This window comes from Myotis myotis, unplaced genomic scaffold (assembly GCF_014108235.1).
Source record: "Myotis myotis isolate mMyoMyo1 unplaced genomic scaffold, mMyoMyo1.p scaffold_m19_p_11, whole genome shotgun sequence".
Taxonomy (NCBI): domain Eukaryota; kingdom Metazoa; phylum Chordata; class Mammalia; order Chiroptera; family Vespertilionidae; genus Myotis; species Myotis myotis.
The window spans coordinates 77,837,315-77,858,995 of record NW_023416315.1 but is presented as its reverse complement, the minus strand read 5'-3'; the positions used below and the strand labels follow the sequence as shown (position 1 = coordinate 77,858,995).

Genomic DNA, 21,681 nt, shown 5'->3' with positions numbered 1-21,681 from the left:
CACCCATCTCTACCCTCTGCCCCCACCCAAGCCTTCACCACACTATTGTCTGTGTCCATGAATTATGCATATAAGTTCTTTGGTTAATCTCTCCCCACCCACCTTCTGAGATTCATCGGTCTCTTCTATGCTTCTAAGTCTCTGGATCTATTTTGTTCATCAGTTTATTTTGTTCATGGTGAATCAGGATCTCTTGGGGGTAAATCCTAGAAATACCCATTTTCAACAAGCAGTTTCAGGAGTACATTAAAGTTTGGAACCACTGTTATTCCTTACTAGTTTCTTATTTCTTTTCCTTCTTTCTCCTGTTTCCTCTTATCTTCCCCTTTTCTTTTCTCATTCCCTGCACACCTGTTTGCTCCCTGTTTCCGCCTTCTTAATGCTAAGGGTTCAGAGTCGCCTGTTGAACTGTTCTTCTAATATAATAACTATAAGTCCTCTGGAAACTCAGTTAGGAGGGGGGGGGGAAATGTATGTATTTCTTACTGTCTTGCTTGTCCCCATAAAAGATGGTTATATACAAAGCTATCCTCTCTGAGTCCCAGCTTTTGGAAGTGCATCATTCTTTCAAGTACACAGAAGTATGATATTCACAGCTATATCCCAGTGTAGGGAATGGTCTTTGGGGATTGGAAATGGTCTTCTTTATAGAAACATCACTGGCATGATGTCCCAGGAAAGTCAGCCACCACCAGCCTCAGAATCATACACTGGTCTAGGTATCCTTGCTGGAGGGCACAAGGTAGTAAAGGCATTTGGGGAGCATGTGGTCAACAGGACAGGAAATAGTAGAGAAGGAAGTGGGACTGGCCAAGTGGAGCATCTGCGTGGAGTTTGGGGCAGGTGCCTCCAGGGTCCTGAACCTCTATTTTTTTTTTGTCTTCACAGCCACTGAAGAAGAGACCAAGATGAATGCAGAGGTGAGTTCTTTAAAAGTTCCAGTTTAAAGAATGCTTTTCTTGCAGTGTTCCTCATTTTTCCTTCACAGAGTGTCTTCTTTTCCTACAGAGCTTTCAGAAACATCAAACATCACCACAAACTCAAAAACATTCCCCCTCCAACATAGCTCTGGGTGATATGGGAAGAGTTAGGCCCATCTGCATTCTATTTTTTAAAAATTGATTTTTAGAGAGAGGAAAGGAGAGAGAGCAAGAGAGAGAAACATTGATGTGAGAGAGGAACATCGACCTGTTGCCTCCTACATGTATCCCGACCAAGGATTGAACTCACAACCTGGATATGTGCCTGGATATTGAACCTGTCACCTTTTGGTGTAGGGAATGGCACTTCAATCAACTGGGCACTTTGAGTCTTTTAAGGAATATGACTAATTCATCCAAATTGTTGAATTTCTAGCTATAAAGGTATTCATAATAGTCTCGTATTATCCTTTCAATATTTGTTAATTCTGTGTTAGTGTCCTTTTCCTCACTTTTGATATTTTTTCTGAGCTGCCTGGAGAGATAATCTCAAAAAACAATAAATACAGAACAACCATCATGCAGACACCTACTACACAGGACCATTCTACCAGTTCCAGAAGACATAGTAGCTCTACTTAATACATAGAAACAAACACAGGGAAGCAGCCAAAATGAGGAGGCAAAGAAACATGTCACAAATGAAAGAAATGGAAGCAAGCTAACTACTGGGTACAGAGTTCAAAACCATGGTTATACAGTTACTTAAGGATCTTCATGAGAACCTCAAGGTACTTAGTGAGACTTTCAAGGATCTCAGTGATAATGTCAAAGACATGAAAAACGACCACAGAAATTAAGCATACACTAACTAAAATAAAAATAATTTACAGGGATTCAATAGTAGAGGATTCTAAATCAACGATTTAGAATATGAGGATGCAAAAACACTCAATCAGAAGTGTGCCGCACCAATACAGCCAGGTTCGGTGAGCCTGAGAGGGGGCAGTGAAAGATTAAGAAAAGACAGACAAGAGAATAAGGGTGGGTCTGGGTGAGATGTTGCCCTCTCTGATGGACAGTGCCACAGCCTGCAAGCCGAGTCTTTATTTTATAGCCAGATTCTATAAGGCAAAGTAAGGGCGTGATCAAGATCTTTACAACATTCTTGTGGCTTTCGAATCTACTCAATTACAGGCAGGTGATCAAGTTTTGTTTACTTGCTGCACCTCAGGCAGCCCATATCACTTAGCCAACTGGGAGCTGCTGTCCACAAGAAGAGAAAAAGGAAAAAAGAATCTAAAAATATGAAGATAGTGTAAGGAGCCTCTAGGACAGTGGTTCTCAACCTTCCTAATGCCGTGACCCTTTAATACAGTTCCTCATGTTGTGGTGACCCCCAACCATAAAATTATTTTCATTTGCTACTTCATAACTGTAATTTTGCTACTGTTATGAATCGTAATGTAAATATCTGACATGCAAGATGCATTTTCATTGTTACAGATTGAACATAATTAAAGGATAGTGATTAATCACAAAAACAATATGTAATTATATATGTGTTTTCTGATGGTCTTAGGCGACCCCTGTGAAAGGATCATTCGATCCCCAAATGGGTCGCGACCCACAGGTTGAGAACCGCTGCTCTAGGACAACTTCAAGCATACCAACATTCACATTATGGGGGGGCCAGAAGGAGAAGAGAGAGAGAGCAAGACATTGAAAACCTATTTGAAGAAATAATGACAGAAAACTTCCTCTACCTGGTGAAAGAAATAGATTTACAAGTTCAGGAAGCACAGAGAGTCCCAAACAAGAGGAACCCAAAAGGCCTGCACCAAGACACATCATAATTAAAAGGGTTAAAGACAAAGAGAGAATCTTACAAGCAGCAAGAGAAAAGCTGTTAGTTACCTACCAAGGGAGCTCCAGTATGACTGTTAGCTGATTTCGCAACAGACACTTTGCAGGCCAGAAGGGAGTGGCACAAAATATTCAAAGTGATGACTAGCAAGGACCTACAACCAAAATTACTCTAGCCAGTAAAGCTCTCATTTAGATTGAAGGTCAGATAAAGAGCTTCACAGACAAGGAAAAGCTAAAGGAATTCACCACCACCAAACCAGTAATGACATGAAATGTTGAAGGGTATTCTTGAAGAAAATGGAGGAGGAAGCTGAGGAGGAGAGGAAGAGGAATAAAATAGAAAAAGTAGGGACAATAAAATGGCAATAAATGCATATATATCCACAATTGAATCTAAAAATAAAAATAAATGAACAAGGAATCTAATAAACAAAATAAACTGGTGGATAAAATAGAATCAGAGGCATGGAAACATGGAACTGACTGTCAATCTCAGAGGGAAGGGGAAAGGGTGGCCTGAAAGAGATTACCCATGGTCACAAACAATAGGGTGATGAAAACCTGGGGTGGGGGTGGGGATGGGGGACCACATGGAAGGGGGCAATGGGGTACAAAATGGGTGATATCTGTAATATTCTCAACAATAAAGGCTTAAAAAAATTAAGGAAATGAGCAACCTGTCCTGGCTAGTGTTGCTCAGTGTTTAGAGCATTGGCCCACTCACCAAAGGGTTGAGTGTTCAATTCCTGGTCAAGGAACATACCCAGGGCACATACCTGGGTTTCAGGTTCAATCCCTGGCCCCTATTGGGGGGCATACAGGAGGCAGCCAGTCAATGTGTCTCACATCAATGTCTCTCTCTCTCTCTCCCTCTCTCTATCTCGATCTCTATCTCTATCTCTATCTCTATCTCTATCTCTGTCTCTCATTTTCTTTCTCCCCCCTCTTCCCTCCATTACACTCTTTAAAAATCAATGGAGAAAATATCCTTGGGTGAGGATTAACAACAACAAAAAAGAAATGAGCAAGCTGTGTACATATAGTATATTCCAACTATGCCTAGTAAATAAGTTGAGCCTATAGTTAAAAACCTTTCTTCAGAGAGAAATTGTGCTAGATTGAAAATGCAGGTTGCTATGATGTGAAATGCCTGTGCACAGAGACCTTTGTCAGGGAACTGCAGGTGGCTTCCAGGAGCTGAGGGCCTCTCCTACAATCATGAGGTCATCTGAATTCTGCTGGCAACCACACAAGCTTAGCAGAGATCCTTGAGCTGTGGATGAGAACATAACTTGGTCAGCCTTGTGAAATCTGAGCAGAGGACCCAGTTAAGCCATGTTCAGATTCCTTACCCAACAGAGAATGTGAGATAATAAATTTGGCAACGGATCATAGATTGGTGTACTGGGCAGACTCCTTCCCCATAATTTATAGCTGAAAGACATTGTCAGAAAACAGGATGAGCATCAAATGGTTTATCATTTTTGTACTCAGTGAATTCCCATTTCCCTCATACACAGCACCAATAGAGAAAGTCATTCAACATTGGCATCCAGCAGCAATTCTAGCTCAAATTATTCAAAATCAACCACTCCATCATCTAATCAAGAAATATTGTCTAGAACTGTCAGTTCTCCCTCAGAAGGACTGAGGCAACATTGCGTTCTACATAAAAACCATGCCCTGTAGGCTAATCAGTTCCCACATTCAATGCAAAGAAATATAGACAACTAGTTTCTTGGGCAAGCTCTTCTAGCTAGATTCCTAGTGTAGCCAGCTTTCAACCAATGCAGATGCTGTGGTGGCTAATTCTTATTATGCTCTATTATGTGCAATTTCAAGCCACAGGCAACAACAAATGCCAGCCCAGCCCACCCTATTGCTTCACAGTTTCTGAAGCTGGCACATGTCCCTGGAGAATAATACCCACCAGCCCCAAACCTAGTAGCTCAAGAAAATTAACACACGAATGTCAGTGTTCAAATGAATGCACAGGGAGGTCCAGTGCTAAATGAAGAAGTCAGTTGAGACTTGCTAGACTGGATGTACACTCCCAGGAGCTGCAGTTCTCTTTAGCATTGACCATGTTTTTTCTTCTCTAGTCAGCTCATTATGGTAACGGAAGATGTAGTACTGGTTTACGTACAGCAAATTGGATGATTTCCTATTAGGAAAGAAGGAGGTCAGCAGCAGTCTCCTTATAATAACGCCAAAGTTAACAATAATGGGAAACTGTCTAAAACTTGAAGAAATGGGTCATTTTATGAGTGATGGGCTTGACAGTGAGGGTGGGGAAGTATAGGTGAAGATGCCGGTGCAAATCAAAGCCCTGGATTGTAGGCTTCAACGTGGTCTTTTAGCACTGCCTTCTTTTTCAATCACAGTCAGTTTATATTCAACATTATTTTGTATTAGCTTCAAGTATATAGCATAGTGTTTAGACAATTGTATACTCATGTGTCCCCCCAATATTTCTAGTACCCACCTGGCACCATACATAATTATTACAATACTAGAGGCCTGGTGCATGAATTCATGCACCACTGGGGTCCCTCTGCCTGGCCTATGGGATCAGGCCAAAACTAGCTCTCCGACATCCCCCGAGGGGTCCTGAATTGCAAGAGGGTGCAGGCCAGCCTGAGGGACCCCACTGGTGCTTGATCAAGGCCGGGGAGGGATGTGGGAGGTTGATCAGCTGGGGAGGGGCCACATGAGGGCTCCAGGGTGTGTCTGGCCCATCTCTCTCAGTCATAATTGGCCAGACCCCAGCAGCAAGCTAACCTACCAGTCGGAGCATCCTCCCCCTGGTGGTCAGTGCACATCATAGCGACTGGTCAACTGGTAGACTGTCTGCCCCCTGGTGGTCAGTGAACATCATAGCAAGCAGTTGAGCTGTCTTAGCATATCATTAGCATATTACACTTTGATTGGTTGAATGGATCACTGGATGACCAGACACTTAGCATATTAGGCTTTTATTATATAGGATTTGAATTGCACATGTAAGTACAATCATATAAAATTTGTCTTTCTCTGACTTGTTTCACTTAGCAAAATACCCTCTAGGTCTATTCATGCTGTTGCAAATAAGATTTCATTCTTTTTTTATAGCCTAGCAGGATTCCATCATGTATATGTACCACAACTTTTTTATTCACTCATCTATTGATGGGCACATGGGTTGTTTTCATATCATGGCTATTGCAAATAATGCTTTGATGAAAATGGGGGTGTGTATATTCTTTTGAATTAGTGTTTTGGGTTTCTTTGGTTATATACCCGGAAGTGGAATTACCATGTCATAAGGCAATTCCATTTTGAATTTTCTGAGGTATTGCTACATGGTTTTCCATAGTGGTTGCACCAATCTGCATTCACACCGACAGTGCAATAGGGTTTTCTTTTCTCCATATCACCATCAACACTTGTTGCTTGTTGATTTATTGATAATAGCCCTTCAGACAGGTATGAGATGGTATCTCATTTTGGTTTTGATTTAAATTTCTCTGATGACTAGTGGTGTTGAACATCTTTTCATATGCCTATTGGCTAGTGGGTATATTCTCTTTGGAGAAGTATCTATTTAGGTTTTCCTGCCCATTTTTCAATTGGATTGTTTGTTGTTGTTTTCTGGAGCTGAGTTGTATCAGTTCTTTATATTTTTTGGATACTAACCCCTTGATGGAGCTGTTGTTTGCAACTATCTTCTTCCATTCGGGTGGTTGCCTTTTTGTTTTGTTGGCAGCTCCATTTGCTGTGCAGAAGTTTGTTAGTTTAATATAGTCCCACTCATTTATTTTTGCTTTACTTTCTTTTGGGGTCAAATTCATAAAATCCTCTCTAAGACCAAGGTCCATACGATTAGTACCTATGTTTTCTTCTATGGAATTTATTTTTTCAGGTCTTAAATTTAAGTCTTTGATCCTTTTTGAGTTAATTTTGTAAATGGGGACAAACAGTAGTCTAGTTTCATTCTTTGCATTTGCTTTCCAATTTTTCCAGCACCACATAGCGAACAGCCTTTTTCTTTTTCAATGTATTTTTTTTTGGGGGGGGCTCCTTTGTCAAAAGTTATTTGTCCATATGTATGTTAGTTTCTTTCTAGGCTCTCAATTCTGTTCCATTGTTCTGTGTGTCTGTTCTTCTGCCAATACTATGCTGTTTTGATTATTGTCATTTTGTAGCATAATTTGAAGTCAAGGAGTTTGATACCTCCAGCTTTGCTCTCTTTTCTCAGGATTGCTTTGTCTATTTGGGGTCTTCTGTAGTTCTATACAAATCTGATAAATTTTTTATCTACTTCTTTTAAAAATGCCATTTGGTTTTGATGAAGATTGTATTAACTTTGTATATTGCATTGAGTAATGAAAGGTTAAAGTCAGTGGTATGCAGGCAAGGCTAAATAGCCATCTCAGACAGTAATTAAAGAAAATTTAAATTTATTTCAATAAAAGGGAATGGGGCATGGAGATATCCAAAGGGCAGGGTTACACAGTACTGAGCCAAAGGGTATTGGGTCCATGATGGCAGCAAAAATATTCTTAGGGCAGTGAAACAAGGAAGGGCATCGAAGAAGCAACAGGAGAGCCTGGGATGGGCTGCTTTGGCTCACTGAGAAGCCAGAGAAAAGGGGGCCTTGGAGACAGGTTCAGGGGCTTAGCCCGGGACAAGCTACAGCTGCCCATTGCTCCCTGGTTGCAAGCCTCATGGGGTCTCTTAGAGGTTAGGGGATACGTGCCTGTCGGGGGGAGGAGAAGGGGAAGGAAATGACCTTGGTGGGAGAGCAGGCTCTGGGTCCTTTGTCCTGAAAGCTTAGTTATCTCTTTCTTGCAGGTGGAAATCTTAGGGGAGATTTCAGGGGAGGGTCTTAATAGAATATTCATCAGCTTTCCAGGTGTCATCTTCTCCTCTGAGTGGTTGGTGCCAGGGCAGAGGGTCATTAGTCAGTGTCGCTGGTCCTGAGGCAGCCACAATATCACTTGTCTGGTTTTGCTGCTTTTCTGGGCCTGGAGCTGAAATGCAACTGAGACCTATCTTTAGGGAGGAGAATGTCAGGGGGTCTAAACCGCCTGGTCAGTGATATGAAAGATAAGGGGTCCAAACCACATGACCAGTGATATGCGAGGGGAGGATACGCTACCGTGGGGGCGAGGTTCTTGTTTTCCCAGTATTGACCCTGGTTAGCAACTGGGGCTTTCTGCCCTGGTGAGTTTCTGTAACGGGGCCATCATCCTTACTCTACTTAGGTCTGTCTAACAGGTAATATGCCATATTAACTTTGTTGATTCTTCCAATTAGGAACACAGAATATCTTTACATTTATTTGTGTCTTTTTCAATCTCTTTTAATAATACTTTGTAGTTTTCAGTGTATAAGTCCTTCACATCCTTTGTTAAGTTTATTTGTAGGTATTTTATTCTTTTTGTTGCAATCGCAAAAGGAATTGTTTTTTCCATTTCTTTTTCTGAAATGTCATTGTTAGTATATAGGAATGAAATGGAATTTTATACATTGGTTTTGTATTCTGCAACTCTACTGTTTATTGTTTCTAATAGTTTTGCGGTAGAGTTTTTAGTATTTTCTATATAAAAAATCAAGTCATTGCAAAAACTGACAATTTTATTTCTTCATTCCTAATTTGGATGCCTTTTATTTATCTCTTTTGTCTGATTGCACTGGCTAAGACTTCTAGTACTACATTGAATAACAGTGGTGAGAGTGGACAATGAGTTATCACCTCACACTTGCTAGAATGGCTACCATCAATCGATAAATAAACAAGTGTTGGTGAGGACGTGAAGAAAAGTTAACCTTAGTACACTTGTGGTGGGAATGCCGACTGTGCAGCCACTGTGGAAAACAGTATAGGGTTTTGTCAAAAAACTAAAAATGGAACTACCAGTGATCCCATTGTGGGACTATAATCTCAGAATCCAGAAACAGCAATCAAAAAGAATATATGCACCTGTATGTTTATAGCAGTATTATTTACAGTAGCTAAGATATGGAAACAGCCTAAATGCCCATCTGCAGATGGGTAGATAAAAAAAAAACACCCGTAGTACATTCGCACAATGGAATACTATGGGGCTGTAAAATAGGAGTTCTTAAACTTTGTGACAGCCTGGAGGGACTGGAGATTATTATACTAAGTGAAGTAAGCCAGTTAGAGAAAGACAAATACCACATGGTCTCATATGTGAAATTGAATGAACAAAATAAACTGATGAACATGGAAGCATGGAACAGAATGACAGATCTCAGAGATGGGGTGGGGGAAGGGAGTGGAGGGGATGGGAAAAAATTAGCCAAAGAACATATATGCATATATGCATAATCCATGGACACAGACAATAGTGGGGGAAGGCCTGGAGTGGGGCGGGGGTAGTGTGGAGGGAGAAAAAAGGGGCAAAATGAGGGACATCTGTAATACTGTCAACAATTTTTAAAAAGATACAGGATTCCAGAGGGTGGGTGAGCCAGATTCTTGAGGGTGGGGTAATGCTTTTCCCCATGCTGATGGCGCTGGGGGGTGATTGCTCCTTGTAGGAAAAATGGCTGCTGTGGAATGGGGAGATCGCCCAGCACAGGGATCCTTGCAGCCACTCTGCCAGGTCTCTTCCCAGTCTCTCCTCAGGTGATTTCAGTCCACATCACCCTCTCTCTGCTGGAGCCCAAGGTGAGTGGCTGGCAACAGTTTTGCACATTGGCCCTTTAAAAGGGTCGCTTTGTCTCCAGCAGGCCCACCTCTCCTTGGCGGACAGGAACCCCTCAGCCCTTCACAGGTAGATGCTACGTGGGAACTGTTCCCCACGAGGCTGGTGATGCAGACTGGGAGTGTGGTCTGGGATCTAGGCTTCGGGCCTCACAGGTTAACCTCCTGCAGTTGAGCTATCCCTTCCCTAACCTTGGCCTGTCTCCCGTGGGATGGGGCCAGTTTCTTACACGTCTAGCCCTTCCTAACAGTCTTGAGGTGGCTTCTTCTGCCAGTTGTTGGCATTCAGGTTGTCTTTAGTGGGTAATTCAGGGTGATTGTTCCCTAATTTAGTTGTGATTTCCAGTTCTCTTCTGGGAGCAAGCAAGGTCCACCTACTCCACTGCCATTTTGAACCCTGCCCATTTTTCAGTTGGATTATTTGTCTTCTTGGTGTTAAGTTGTATGAGTTCCTTATATATTTTGAAAATTAACCCCTTATCAAATGTGCTATCCCCTACAGTGGGTTCCCTTTTCATTTTATTGAGGGTTTCTTTTGCTGTGCAGAAGCTTTTGATTTTTTAAAATTTATTTGTTGTTGACACTATTACACATGTCCCCCATTTTTGCCCCCCCCTTTGCTCACTTCTACCCAACCCCCACCCCCAGCCCCCAGTACCATTTGTTTAATTTTTCTTTGTTTCCATTGCCCTAGGAGATATATTGGCAAAAATATTGCTATGAGAGATGTCTGAGACTTTACTACCTCTGATTTCTTCTAGGATTTTTATGGTTTCCTGACTTTTATCCATTTCAAGTTTAGTCTTGTATATGGTATAATTTAGTGGTATATTTTCATTTTCTTGCATGCACCTGTTCAAGTTTCCCAATATTATTTATTGAAGAGACTGTCTTACTTCATTTTATGCTCTTGGCTTCCGTATCCAATATTAATTGTCCAAAGCGGCATGGGCATATTTCTGGGCTCTCTGTTCTGTTCCACTGACCTACATACTTGTTCTTGTACCAATATCAGGCTGTTTTGATTACAATGTTCTGTAGTATAGTTTTCTTTCAGGTCTTTTGATATCTCCAACATTGTTCTTTCTCAAGATTGCTGCAGCTCTTTGGGGTCTTTTTTGGTTCCATATACATTTTTTGAATATTTGATCTAGACCTGTGAAATCTGCCATTGGTATTTTAATAGAAATTGTGTTGCACTCTCGACTGTTTTAAACCCCACCTTGGTGTCTTGTGTTTTAGCCTGAGAGGAAGTTTGGCGTGGTGGTGGTGGGCGTTGGCAGAGCCGGCTCTGTGCGGATGAGAGACTTGTGGAGCACGCATTCTTCCTCAGCGTTCCTGAACCTGATTGGCTTCGTGTCCAGGTGGCTCACACTTGCTTTTCACCTTGTAATTCATGGGGAGCCCAGTGGGATGGAGAAGGCCTGGGGATACGGAGATTCTCGTGGCCCAGGAGAGAGAATCAGCTCCAGAGTTTTCCAGAAAACTTTGCTCAGGGTTAGTCCCACAAGATCTCAAGTTCGGATAGGTCTGGGAACTGAAGCATGCTGGGATGAGCAGTGAACCAGCCTAGAAGGGACTACAGAGGCAAAGGAGGGAAGATGAGCACAGGGCCTGTAGTTACACATGGAACACAAGGGCACAGGGAACACAGGGAGGGCTGGCCTGAAAGAAGGCTTCAGGTGTGCAGCAGTTAATCACTACATCACTTATCCACGCAGTAGCCTTGAGCTTTCTGAGCCTTACCGACCATTTGACATAGATACTGTTACCATTATCAACTCCACCTTTAAGAAACTGAGCCACTTTTTGAAAGGTTGAGTCATTTGCCTGAGGTCGCACAGCTGGAAAGTCTAAGAACTGGATTTGAATGTAGGTCTATTTGATTCCAAGGCCCGTCTTTAAATACCATGTGTTCTTTTTCCTTTGGTAATTTTGAGCCCCACTTTTGGGGAGCTTCATTTCTGTCCTGTAACCAACCAAAATCAAACTTATCACCATTTGTATTATTTATTGCCCCATTTCAGCTCTTTTCTCCACCCCTCACTGCTTTCTCACACACATACTGCTCACCAAACTAATGCTATGTAACATCATTTATCAATATTAATTGTGAATTAGCTGCAGGCATTGTGTTGGCTGAGGAAATGTGGTGGTGAGTAAGGTAGGCATGTCTCTACTTTCTAGTGCTTTAGAGAAATCAAATAAATATATTTAGAAAGCATAATTAACTATTTGATAGTCCATGCAGATTCTTTTATTTATTTATTTATTTAATTTGTTTATTTAAATATATTTTTTATTGATTTTAGAGAGGAAGGGAGAGGGGGAAAGAGAGATAGAAACATCAATGGTGAGAGACAATCATTGATTGGTTGCCTCCTGCACACTCCCTACTGGGGATGGAGTCTGCAACCTGGGCATGTGCCCTTGACTGGAATCGAACCCGGGACCCTTTAGTCAGCAGGCCAATGCTGTATCCCCTGAGCCAAACCAGCTAGGGCCATGCAGATTCTTTTAATATTTTAATTTATGGGGCCTACTTTCTTCCAGTTCGCCTGTCTCAAAATTTGGCTATTCCTTTAAATATTTAAAGTGGACTTTGGGTCACTAGGGTGACTCAGAAGTTCTGGGAATCTGCAGATGGTCAATCCTCCCCTCCCAGTAAGATTCTAAGGGAGCTGCATACAAATAGGAGATCAAAAGTACCATTAGCCACACTATAACGCCCGCTGTGCCCCGGTTTGAAGCTCTCATTGAGCATGATGTAGTGAAGCTTTTCCTTTTTGCTTAAGCCTCAGCCCTCTGCCAATCGGCTGCCATGGCTGATGCAGTGGGAATCCCTAAAGTCCCCAGGTTGTGTGGGAAGATGGCCAGCTCATACCCACTGCTTTACTGCACCCTTGCCATTGTCACACTTTTCCCCTGCTCACTTACCCTGTTCCTCACGGTCTGCTAAGTCCTACCTTCTCCCCAGGAGGCCTTTTCTGAAACCCTAAACTTGATGTTTCCTGCCCTCCTTGAGTCTCCCACATGTACTCCAGCACCACAGTTCTCATGTTAGACCTGTGTTGTTGTTATTGATGTGTATGTGACTGCCTCTCTCTACAAGACTGTGAGCTCAATAGACGCTGAGGACTTTTAGTTTATTCTTTATGGTCCTCCCCATGGTGCCTAGCACACAGTCGGCAAACAATAAGTATTGGTCAAATGGAGCAGTGTAGATTGGGTAGCCCCCATAAGAAGAAACCTACCATAATCTCTTTTGGCAGCCAAACTGGCCCAAATGCCCTCTGCCTGCTGCAGCTTAAGTGGAGCTCTGCGATGGATGGGAGCCCTCTGCTGGCCGCCCCATCTCCTCTGTTGCATCCTTCATCAGAGGACTGCTCTGTTGCTCCAGCCTCTGCACAAGGGTAGCGTGCAGAATGCCAGGATCCTCAGATCTTCTAAATAAGGAGTTTCTTCTTACCCTGTAAGAGGCAAAAGGCTTAGGGTTCCTGTCCTGCTTCTGCTACTCTTTTTGGCAACTACTGCCCCTCTGGGCTTTGTCAGCTCACCTGTAAAGGAGGCAGTGATACCTGCCTTCCATTGACCATCACAAGGCCACTGATGGTTGTGAAGGAGCTTGAAGTCACACAGCAATTTGTACCTCTAAGGTGTTAATATATGGGATTCGACTTAGGTTTGGTAGCCATAGTGTTTGGCCAGGTACTTGGAGCTGGCAGTGACCATAGGGATTATTCTTCTTAAGGAAAAAGATCAATTATTTTTATTTTAGATATTAAGTGATTCAAAGACTTCCACCTCACACTGGTTGTTAGCAGTAGTATCAGCACTCATTGCCCGGTCCCATGACTTCAATCCTGAGGCTGTTTTCACTCCATCACGGAAAATGTCCTGAAGTGGGGGGAGGAAGTTAATTTTTTCTCTCCCTAAAGATGATCATCAAGACATTTCTGGGAGGAGGGAGAAAGATGATGCTCGTTTATTCTAAGTCGATGTCTGTCTACTTTTAAGTTCCATTTCTGTTATTTTCAAACAGGCGCGAGCTCAAATGCATTGATGAAGTCCAGCAGATTTCTTTGGAAGATGCTCTTTCTAGCCAAGAGGTTGACGTTGCTTATATCTGCAGTGAAAACACCAGCCATGAGGACTATATCAGGTGGGTTTCAGTGCAGGCAGTCCTGGCCTTGCACAGTAGTTCAGGACTGCAAAAATGACTGGGCAAGCTGAAGTCTCACAAATGGGTCTTAATAGTCAATGGGGAAAATTACAATGGATCCATCACCTTTAAAAATTGTCGTCTGGGGGGATGAGTTGTGTGGAGGAGAGCAAAGAGGGGAGAATGGAGGATATACTATATAATAAAAACCTAGGTGGTGTCATGCAAGGGCGACATCATCATAAGATGGCCAACACAAGATGGCTGGCAGGGGAGGGCAGTTGTGGGTGATCAGGCCAGCAGGGGAGGGCACTTGGGTATGACCAGGCCAGCAGGGGAGGGTATTTGGGGGCGACCAGCCTACATGGGAGGGCAGTTGGGTGCGACCAGGCTGGCAGGGGAGGGCAGTTGGGGGCAAACAGGCCAGAAGGGTAGGGCAGTTTGGGGGCGATTGGGCCAGAAGGGTAGGGCAGTTTGGGGGCAACCAGGCCTACAGGGGAGGGCAGTTGAGTGTGACCAGGCCGACAGGGGAGGGCAGTTAGGGGTGACCAGGCCAGCGGGGGAGGGTAGTTGGGGACGATTGGGCCATCAGGAGCGGGTAGTTGGGGGCAATCAGGCTGTCAGGGGAGCAGTTAGGTGTCAATCAGGTCAGCAGGGGAGCAGTTAGGGGGTGATCAGGCTGGCAGGTAGAAGCAGTTAGGGGCAATCAGGCAGGCAGCAGGTGAGCGGTTAAGAGTCAGCAGTCCCGGATTGTGAGAGCAATGTCTGACACAGGGATCGGGTCTAAACCAGCAGTAGGACATCCCCCAAGGGGTCTCAGATTGGGGAGTGTGCAGGCCGGGCTGAGGAACAACCCTCTCCCCCACATCCCCCCTTCCCCGTGCACGGATTTCATGCATTGGGCCTCTAGTGTGTAATAATGTCAACAATAAAAAGATGATCAAAACTTTAAAAACTTTCCTATTAGTTATAAATATGTAAGGAAGTGAAAAATATAGTAAAGTTAATACTTCTTTAGTACACTATGATTTAAAACATTAGAAATATTAAGAATGAAAGTGTTTTATTTCTTTGTAAAAAAATGTATTGAGAGTAGTTTGAACACTGTTTGCCTTTTTCTCATCATATAACTCAGGATATAAAGCCAGCATCTTCACCAAGCCAGCCACCGTGCCTTGGTGAATTGCCATCGTTTATTCTAAGTTTGGAAAAGCTTAAAAAATTTTATCCTTTGCACTTTCAACATCTGAAATATCTCTGAGAGCTCCTTTAATATGAAGTGGTTCTGCCATGAGATAAGAAAGGAAGTAGTGGTGGCATCAGAGAGGGGAGATGACTGTTTATAAAGCCAGAGAATCGAGGTGTCCCCCTGCCCCGCCTTTGAGTGAAAAGCCTAGAGCCCTGCCAGCATTCGGTGGGATTGAGCCTGGAAGGTGGAGGCCGGGGAGGACCTAGCCAGCTGTCTCCCTGAGCCTCAGCTTCCCTTCTAGGTCCCTACGTTAAACTGCTTCTGCTGTTTCCAGGAGCAAGGTGCTCCCTCTTTATCATGCCGATTGTTGTGTGGACAGAGTGTGTTTAGGAAAACCTTTCTTTGGTTTTCCTTAACCGTTTTGGTACCAGAGTGGTGTTTTCTTTTTAAAAAAAAAAAAAGTGATCATATAACTATATGCTTATACAGTTGACCTTTGAACAACACAGGTTTAAACCGCACAGGTCCACTGACATGTAGATATTTTTAAATAAATACAATTAAATTTTTTTTGGAGATTTGAGATAATTTGAAAAAATTTGTAGACAAACTGTGTAGCCTAGAAAATATCAAAAACTTTAATAAAAAGTTAGGTAGTCATGAATGCATAAAATACATATAGATGATAGTTTATTTTATCATTTACTACCATAAAATATTTACAAGTCCTATATAATAAAGAGTTAATATGCTAATTAGACCGAACAGCAGAACAACTGTCCAGACAATGTTCCAGATGAGGGCCGGCTGAGGCTGCAAGGGGCTGCGAGGGCTGGCCGAGGCAGCCGGGGATGTGAGAGGCAAGCCCCTTGCATGAATTTTGTGCCCCTTGTACGAAGTCTATTATAAAAAGCGAAAGTTTGTCCAAACTTAATCACACAAGCACAACTGTAAATGGTACCATTCATAGTTGAGAGAAATGTAAACAAATGTAAAAATGAAGTACTAAACCATAACAGTATAAAATTAACTGTAGTACATACTATAGCTATACTAATAGAAGGGTAATAAGCTAATTAGACTGGATAAACCAGATGTCTTCCGGACGTCCTTCCAGACAAAGCCACGGTGGCAGAGACTGAGGCAGAGGCAGTTAGGGTCGATCAGGCCAGCAGGGGAGAGCACTTAGGGGTGATCACTGTCCTTGTCCATAGGTGTACGATTTTTGTCCAGTCTCTTCCTGCACCCCCCCACACCCCTTTCCCCCCAAGAATTGTCACTCCCTTTCTATGCCCCTGATTCGTCAGATTTTTTATTCACTTGATTTTTACACTCACTTGTTGATAGATATGTATTTGTTGTCACTGTGTTGTTCATAATTTTTATCTTTACCTTTTTCTTCTTCTTCTTCTTCTTAAAGATTACTCTTCAGCATTTCATATAACACTGGTTTGGCGGTGATGAACTCCTTTAACTTTTTCTTATCTGTAAAGCTCTTTATCTGACCTTCAATTCTAAATGATAGATTTGCTGGATAAAGTAATCTTGGTTGTAGGTTCTTGCTATTCATCACTTTGAATATTTCTTGCCACTCCCTTCTGGCCTGCAAAGTTTCTGTTGAGAAATCAGCTGACAGTCGTATGGGTACTCCCTTGTAGGTAACTAGCTGTTTTTCTCTTGCTGCTTTTAAGATTCTCTCTTTGTCTTTTGCCTTTGGCATTTTAATTATGATGTGTCTTGGTGTGGTCCTCTTTGGATTCCTTTTGTTTGGGGTTCTCTGTGCTTCCTGGACTTGTAAGTCTATTTCTTTCACCAGGTAGGGGAAGTTTTCTGTCATTATTTCTTCAAATAGGTTTTCAATATCTTGCTCTCTCTCTTCTTCTGGCACCCCCATAATTCGGATGTTGGTACACTTGAAGTTGTCCCAGAGGCTCCTTGCACTATCTTCATATGTTTGTATTCTTTTTTCCTTTTGCTTTTCCAGTTGGGTGTTTTTTGCCTCTTCGTATTTCAAACCTTTGATTTGATTCTTGGGATCCTCTAGTCTGCTGTTGGATCTCTGTATATTATTCTTTATTTCAGTCTGTTTATGCTTAATTTCTAATTTGTCTTTTTTCATATATTTGAGGGTCTCACTATATTTCTCGGAGGTTTATAGAAGATTCTTGAGTAACCTTATAACCATGGTTTTGAATTCTATATCCAGTAGTTTGCTTTCCTCCATTTCTCTCATTTGTGACCTGTTTCTTTGTCTCTGCATTTTGGCTGCTTCCCTGTGTTGATAGAGTGGCTTTGTGTGTTAGGTGTCCTATAAGGCCCAGTGGCTCAGCCTCCCCAGTCACCTGAGGTGGATGCTCTTGGTGCACCCCTTTGTGGGCTGTGTGCACAGTCTTATTGTAGTTAAGCCTTGATTGCTGTTGGTATCACTGGGAGAAATTGACCTCCAGGCCAGTTGGCTGTGAGGACCAATTGTGTCTACAATGGGAGAACTTCTGTGCTGGAGACACCCTATGGGGCAGGACTTGCTTCAGTGGGGCTTTGGCGCTCACTGAATCAGCTCCCTGAGTGTGTCTCTTATGAATGTGAAGAGTTGTAATCTGGATGGTCTCACTCTGACCACTGGGTATATTGGCTCTTGGATCTCCAAGGAGGTGCAAAGTGAACCACTGCCTGAGGCCACCCTCAGAGATCTGCAGATTCATCCTCTTTGTTTGGGGTTTGGAGGTGCTCCAATGAAGCACAGCTGTGAAGCAATGTAGGCTGCTGAGGAGCCTTAGGCCTTATTTTGAATGCTCTGGGGTTCTCTGACACAGCTACAGTTTGACAGGTTTTTAGGCAGAGAAAGGCCAGGCCATTCGTATGCAAAAGCCTCTGTGCACAGCTTTGGTGGGGTTGTAAATTGGGTGCGGCGGGGGGTAGGGGGAAAGAGGGTGTCTCAGGGAATCACTAGGGTGAAGCAAATAGCTGGTTGCCCGTCAGCCCTGCCCCGGTAGGTCCTGGGGTCTGTGTTGTGCGTCCCCATGGAGGAACAATGAACGCTGCAAGCACCTTTGTGAGAAAGCCGCCCTCACGTTCCGGCCCAATGCCAGAGAGTACATTTCTCTCCGTATGAGTCTGGGTCCCCAAATTCTCACCTGGAACTGGATTTCAGAGCAGTCGGGAGCTTGTATCTCTCTCCCGATTGAAAAAGACAACATAGCCAGCTGCCAGCCCCTTTCGCGTGCGCCTCCTTACCTCCACACTTTCACACCTCTGCACCTCCTGCCAGACTTAATGAGCTTTTCTCTTTCCTTCTAGTTGTAGAATTTCCACTCAGCCAGCCTTCCCGTGGTTCTGGATGATATTGGTTTTGTCTTTTAGTTGTAGTTTTAGTGTGGTCGTGCGAGGCAGCACATTCAGGTGTTAACCTATGCCGCCATCTTGTTTGTCTCCATGCTCTGTGGGTTTTTTTCTCTGTCTGGAATGCTGACAGCCAGGCAACCATGGCTGCATCTCTGTGCTGTGTACCTGATCAGATATCTGGGTTCAGCCACAGCTCATACTGCCCACTTCTGCAGCAATGCCCACCGAATTTCTTTGCTTCCCCCCCGCCCCAACCCCAGCTGAAAGGAGTGTCAGCCACAACCCGATTTCTCCCCTTTCTGGGCTGAGCCCCAATGTGAGCTCCCAGCTACAAGGCTGTGTCTGTGGCTCGGCTCAGCATCTTTTCCTCCCTGGTTTGCTCTCACTTGCCTACCTTTAAATGTTCCAATATATGACCTCTCAGGTGCATTTGTGCATTGAACAGGGAATCTTTTGTTAAATTATAGCTGTTTGAATAGTTTAAACTTCAAAGGGTCATCTCTCATGTTGCCATTCTTCTGATGTCATTCAACATTTTTTTCTCTCTAGCTATTGCATTGTAAGAATACATATAACATATAGGGTGTCCCAAAATTCACGCACGATTTGCAATTCAATTCAATTGCAAATCTTGCGTGAATTTTGGGACACCCTATATAAAATATGTGGTAATAAACTATTTATATTGTTGATGCAGCTTCCAGTCAAATGTAGGCTAATAGTACTTAAGTTTTGGGGAAGTCAAAGTTACATGCAGATTTTCAACTGTGTGGGAGATTGGTGCTTTGTTCAAGGATAAACTGTAAACGTTTATACCCTAGAATATCTAGGGAACAATGTCCAAATTTCTGAGCACAGCATTCTAAATCCTTCACAGTCAGGCTCCCAGCTACTAGTATTACCTCATTTCCCTTTACTCCCTATAGCTCATGCTGAAGTTCTTATCATAATCCAAATGAACAACGCCCCAGAAAATGCCCAAGCCCCTGCATATTCTGCATAAAGTGAAATATGCTCATTCCATTGCACCTGAAAAATGTTACTCATAATTCAAGAGTCGGTTCAGTTGTCGTTAGTGAAATCTTTTTAGACTGCCTCAGACAGAGCTAGCCGCTGTGGGTTTTGTAGTTTTCATTTATGGCTATCATGGGGTAACTGGCAAGTTAGCTGTCAGCGTGTCTTTATTTCTTCTCCAAAATAACTGGTAAATAGAACCTGGTTGACTATGTGAGTGGTTGAATAAGCAAAATTTTAAATTATCAGAAAATCATTCTCTTACAGTATAGTAGGAAATAATGTGAAGTACATTTCATCACCGTTATCTTCTGGTTTTGATTCACCTGTATGGCACATTTGCACACCTAGACTTTGGTGCATTTATAACATTTTGTACTCTTTCATGCAATGCATTTCAGTGCAGCTTATTTGAAGTGTATTCTCTCTATATCTCTTGTTTCCAAAGGCAGTTCCTTAATGCTGGCAAGCATGTCCTTGTGGAATACCCTATGGCGCTGTCTTGGACAGCAGCTCAGGACCTGTGGGAGCTAGCTGAACAGAAAGGTGATGTATGTTCTATCTGTCTAGAGCACAGTCCCTGTTTCTGAGTTACCGTCACTAAGAATTCTGTGGTATCTTTATTCCTTTATAGTTTATCCCCATATCATATATATTACTGATACAAAAGGCTCCCAACACTCCCCACCTCACTACTGTAGGCACATTAAAGGGATATGTGGAGTGCCAACAGGGCAGAGGGATGGGTGGGAATTTACAAACTTTTTTTTGAGACTTGTCAGCTTTTTTTTTACTCTATTAGTTTCCACCTGTGGTAGTATCATGATATGATTTTAGTTTTATTCATGTGATATTTATATTGCTAATGGAAAAATGCCCAGATCAGAGTAATGAATTATTTTATATTCACATTTTGTAGTTGTTATTTTTTCTTAAGAGGAATACTATTTATAATATTATATGCTAGGCTTTTTGCTAATTACAAAAAATGAAATTGTCCCTTTGCAATGAAGAGCTCTGGTGTTACCATCCTAACCAAATGACGCTAATATGGATCATTCTGACACTGTGAGCCATCTGGTGTGATGTACATAGCATCCACATATAATTAATATTTAAATTAAATTTTCAGTTTGCAGGAAACATAGGGGTAAAAGTGACACCAAATAATAAAATCAAACAAACAAGAATGTGGAATACTCTGCAAGATAACAGGCTAAGTGTTTTCAAGAAGATAATGTCCTGCATGTAGTGAGTTTCTTCCAAAGAGCACAAGATGAAAAGGAGAAAAAAAGAGTAACTTTACATGGGAGAAAATAGACAGAAACTGCCTAAGCCAGGTGGTCATGATATAGTGATAAGTCATGTTAATAGCATGTACCTACGACCCGGGCCTCCCTCCCTCTGGCCAGCCACAGGCACCTGGGACAGCAGGTGGCTTCCTCCAGGCCAGGCCCTGGCTTTGTCAGGAAGAATGTCTGGAATGACTTCCGGAAGACATCCGGTCTAGCTGGTCTAATTAGCATATTATCCTTTTATTAGTATAGATTGCTATGAGAAATGTCTAAGATTATACTGCCTATGTTTTCTTCTAGCAGTTTGATGGTTTCAAGTCTAACATTTAAGTCTTTAATCCATTTTGAGTTTATTTTTGTGTATGGTGTAAGAAGTTTGTCTAGTTTAATTTTGTTGTACATATCTGTCCAATTTTCTCAAAGACATTTATACTTTGAATGCTAGTTTGGGGACTGTTACTAGTAAAAACAAGGAGAGCGCCAGCAAGAGTGCATTACTGCAGATAGCCATGGCGGAAGAAAGAGGGGGGTCAGGAGGGGGAAGGGCAGCAAGTGATTACAGGTTCTTGAGAACAGGAACAAACCTCTTTAATTTGGAAATTATACATATAATCCCAGAGATGGTACATTCCAGGAAAATTTTGGTAATCCCTCCTCCCCAGAATTTTTTTGCCTGGCTGAGTGGTGAAAGTCTCTTTTACAAAACTAGTCTGTAAAGACTGGGAAATGTGCCTGTTTTGTCCAATATTCAAAACTCAACAAATAATCACAAGGAAAACAAAGAAAGAGGAAAATAGCCTAATGAAACATTTTCTGAAACTGACCCTCAGAAATGCAGACCTATGAATTATCTGAAAAAAAATTAAAAATAACTCTGTAGGAGAACCAAGATGGCGGCATAGGTTAATGCCGGAGTTTGCTGCCTTGAACAACTACTTCAAAAGTGAAACTAAAAGACAGAACGGACATCACCCAGAACCACAGGAACGCTGGCTGAGTGGAAGTCCTACAACTAGAAGGAAAGAGAAACGCATACGGACACTCAGAGGAGGTGCAGTGCTGAAGTCAAATTCTGAGGTGCGGAGTGCGCGGAGCGGGCTGGCGGCGGAGGGCGCAGTTGGCGTTTTCAATCGGGAGGGAGTCGCAGACTCTGAGCTCCAGATACGGGCGAGTCT

General features: G+C 42.7%; 1 protein-coding gene and 1 pseudogene across 1 annotated transcript in view; both read left to right on the top strand.

Annotated features, from left to right (window-relative positions):
* Positions 1–21,681, top strand: part of LOC118666507 (biliverdin reductase A-like) — a 60,867-nt gene that overhangs the window by 1,060 nt on the left and 38,126 nt on the right. Inside the window, exons 2-5 of the mRNA XM_036328948.1 lie at positions 889–920; positions 10,747–10,868; positions 13,547–13,666; positions 19,660–19,757. Coding sequence (XP_036184841.1) covers positions 889–920; positions 10,747–10,868; positions 13,547–13,666; positions 19,660–19,757 — 372 coding nt within the window. The remainder of the gene's footprint in view (positions 1–888; positions 921–10,746; positions 10,869–13,546; positions 13,667–19,659; positions 19,758–21,681) is intronic.
* LOC118666544 lies at positions 1,670–5,204 on the top strand (annotated as a pseudogene).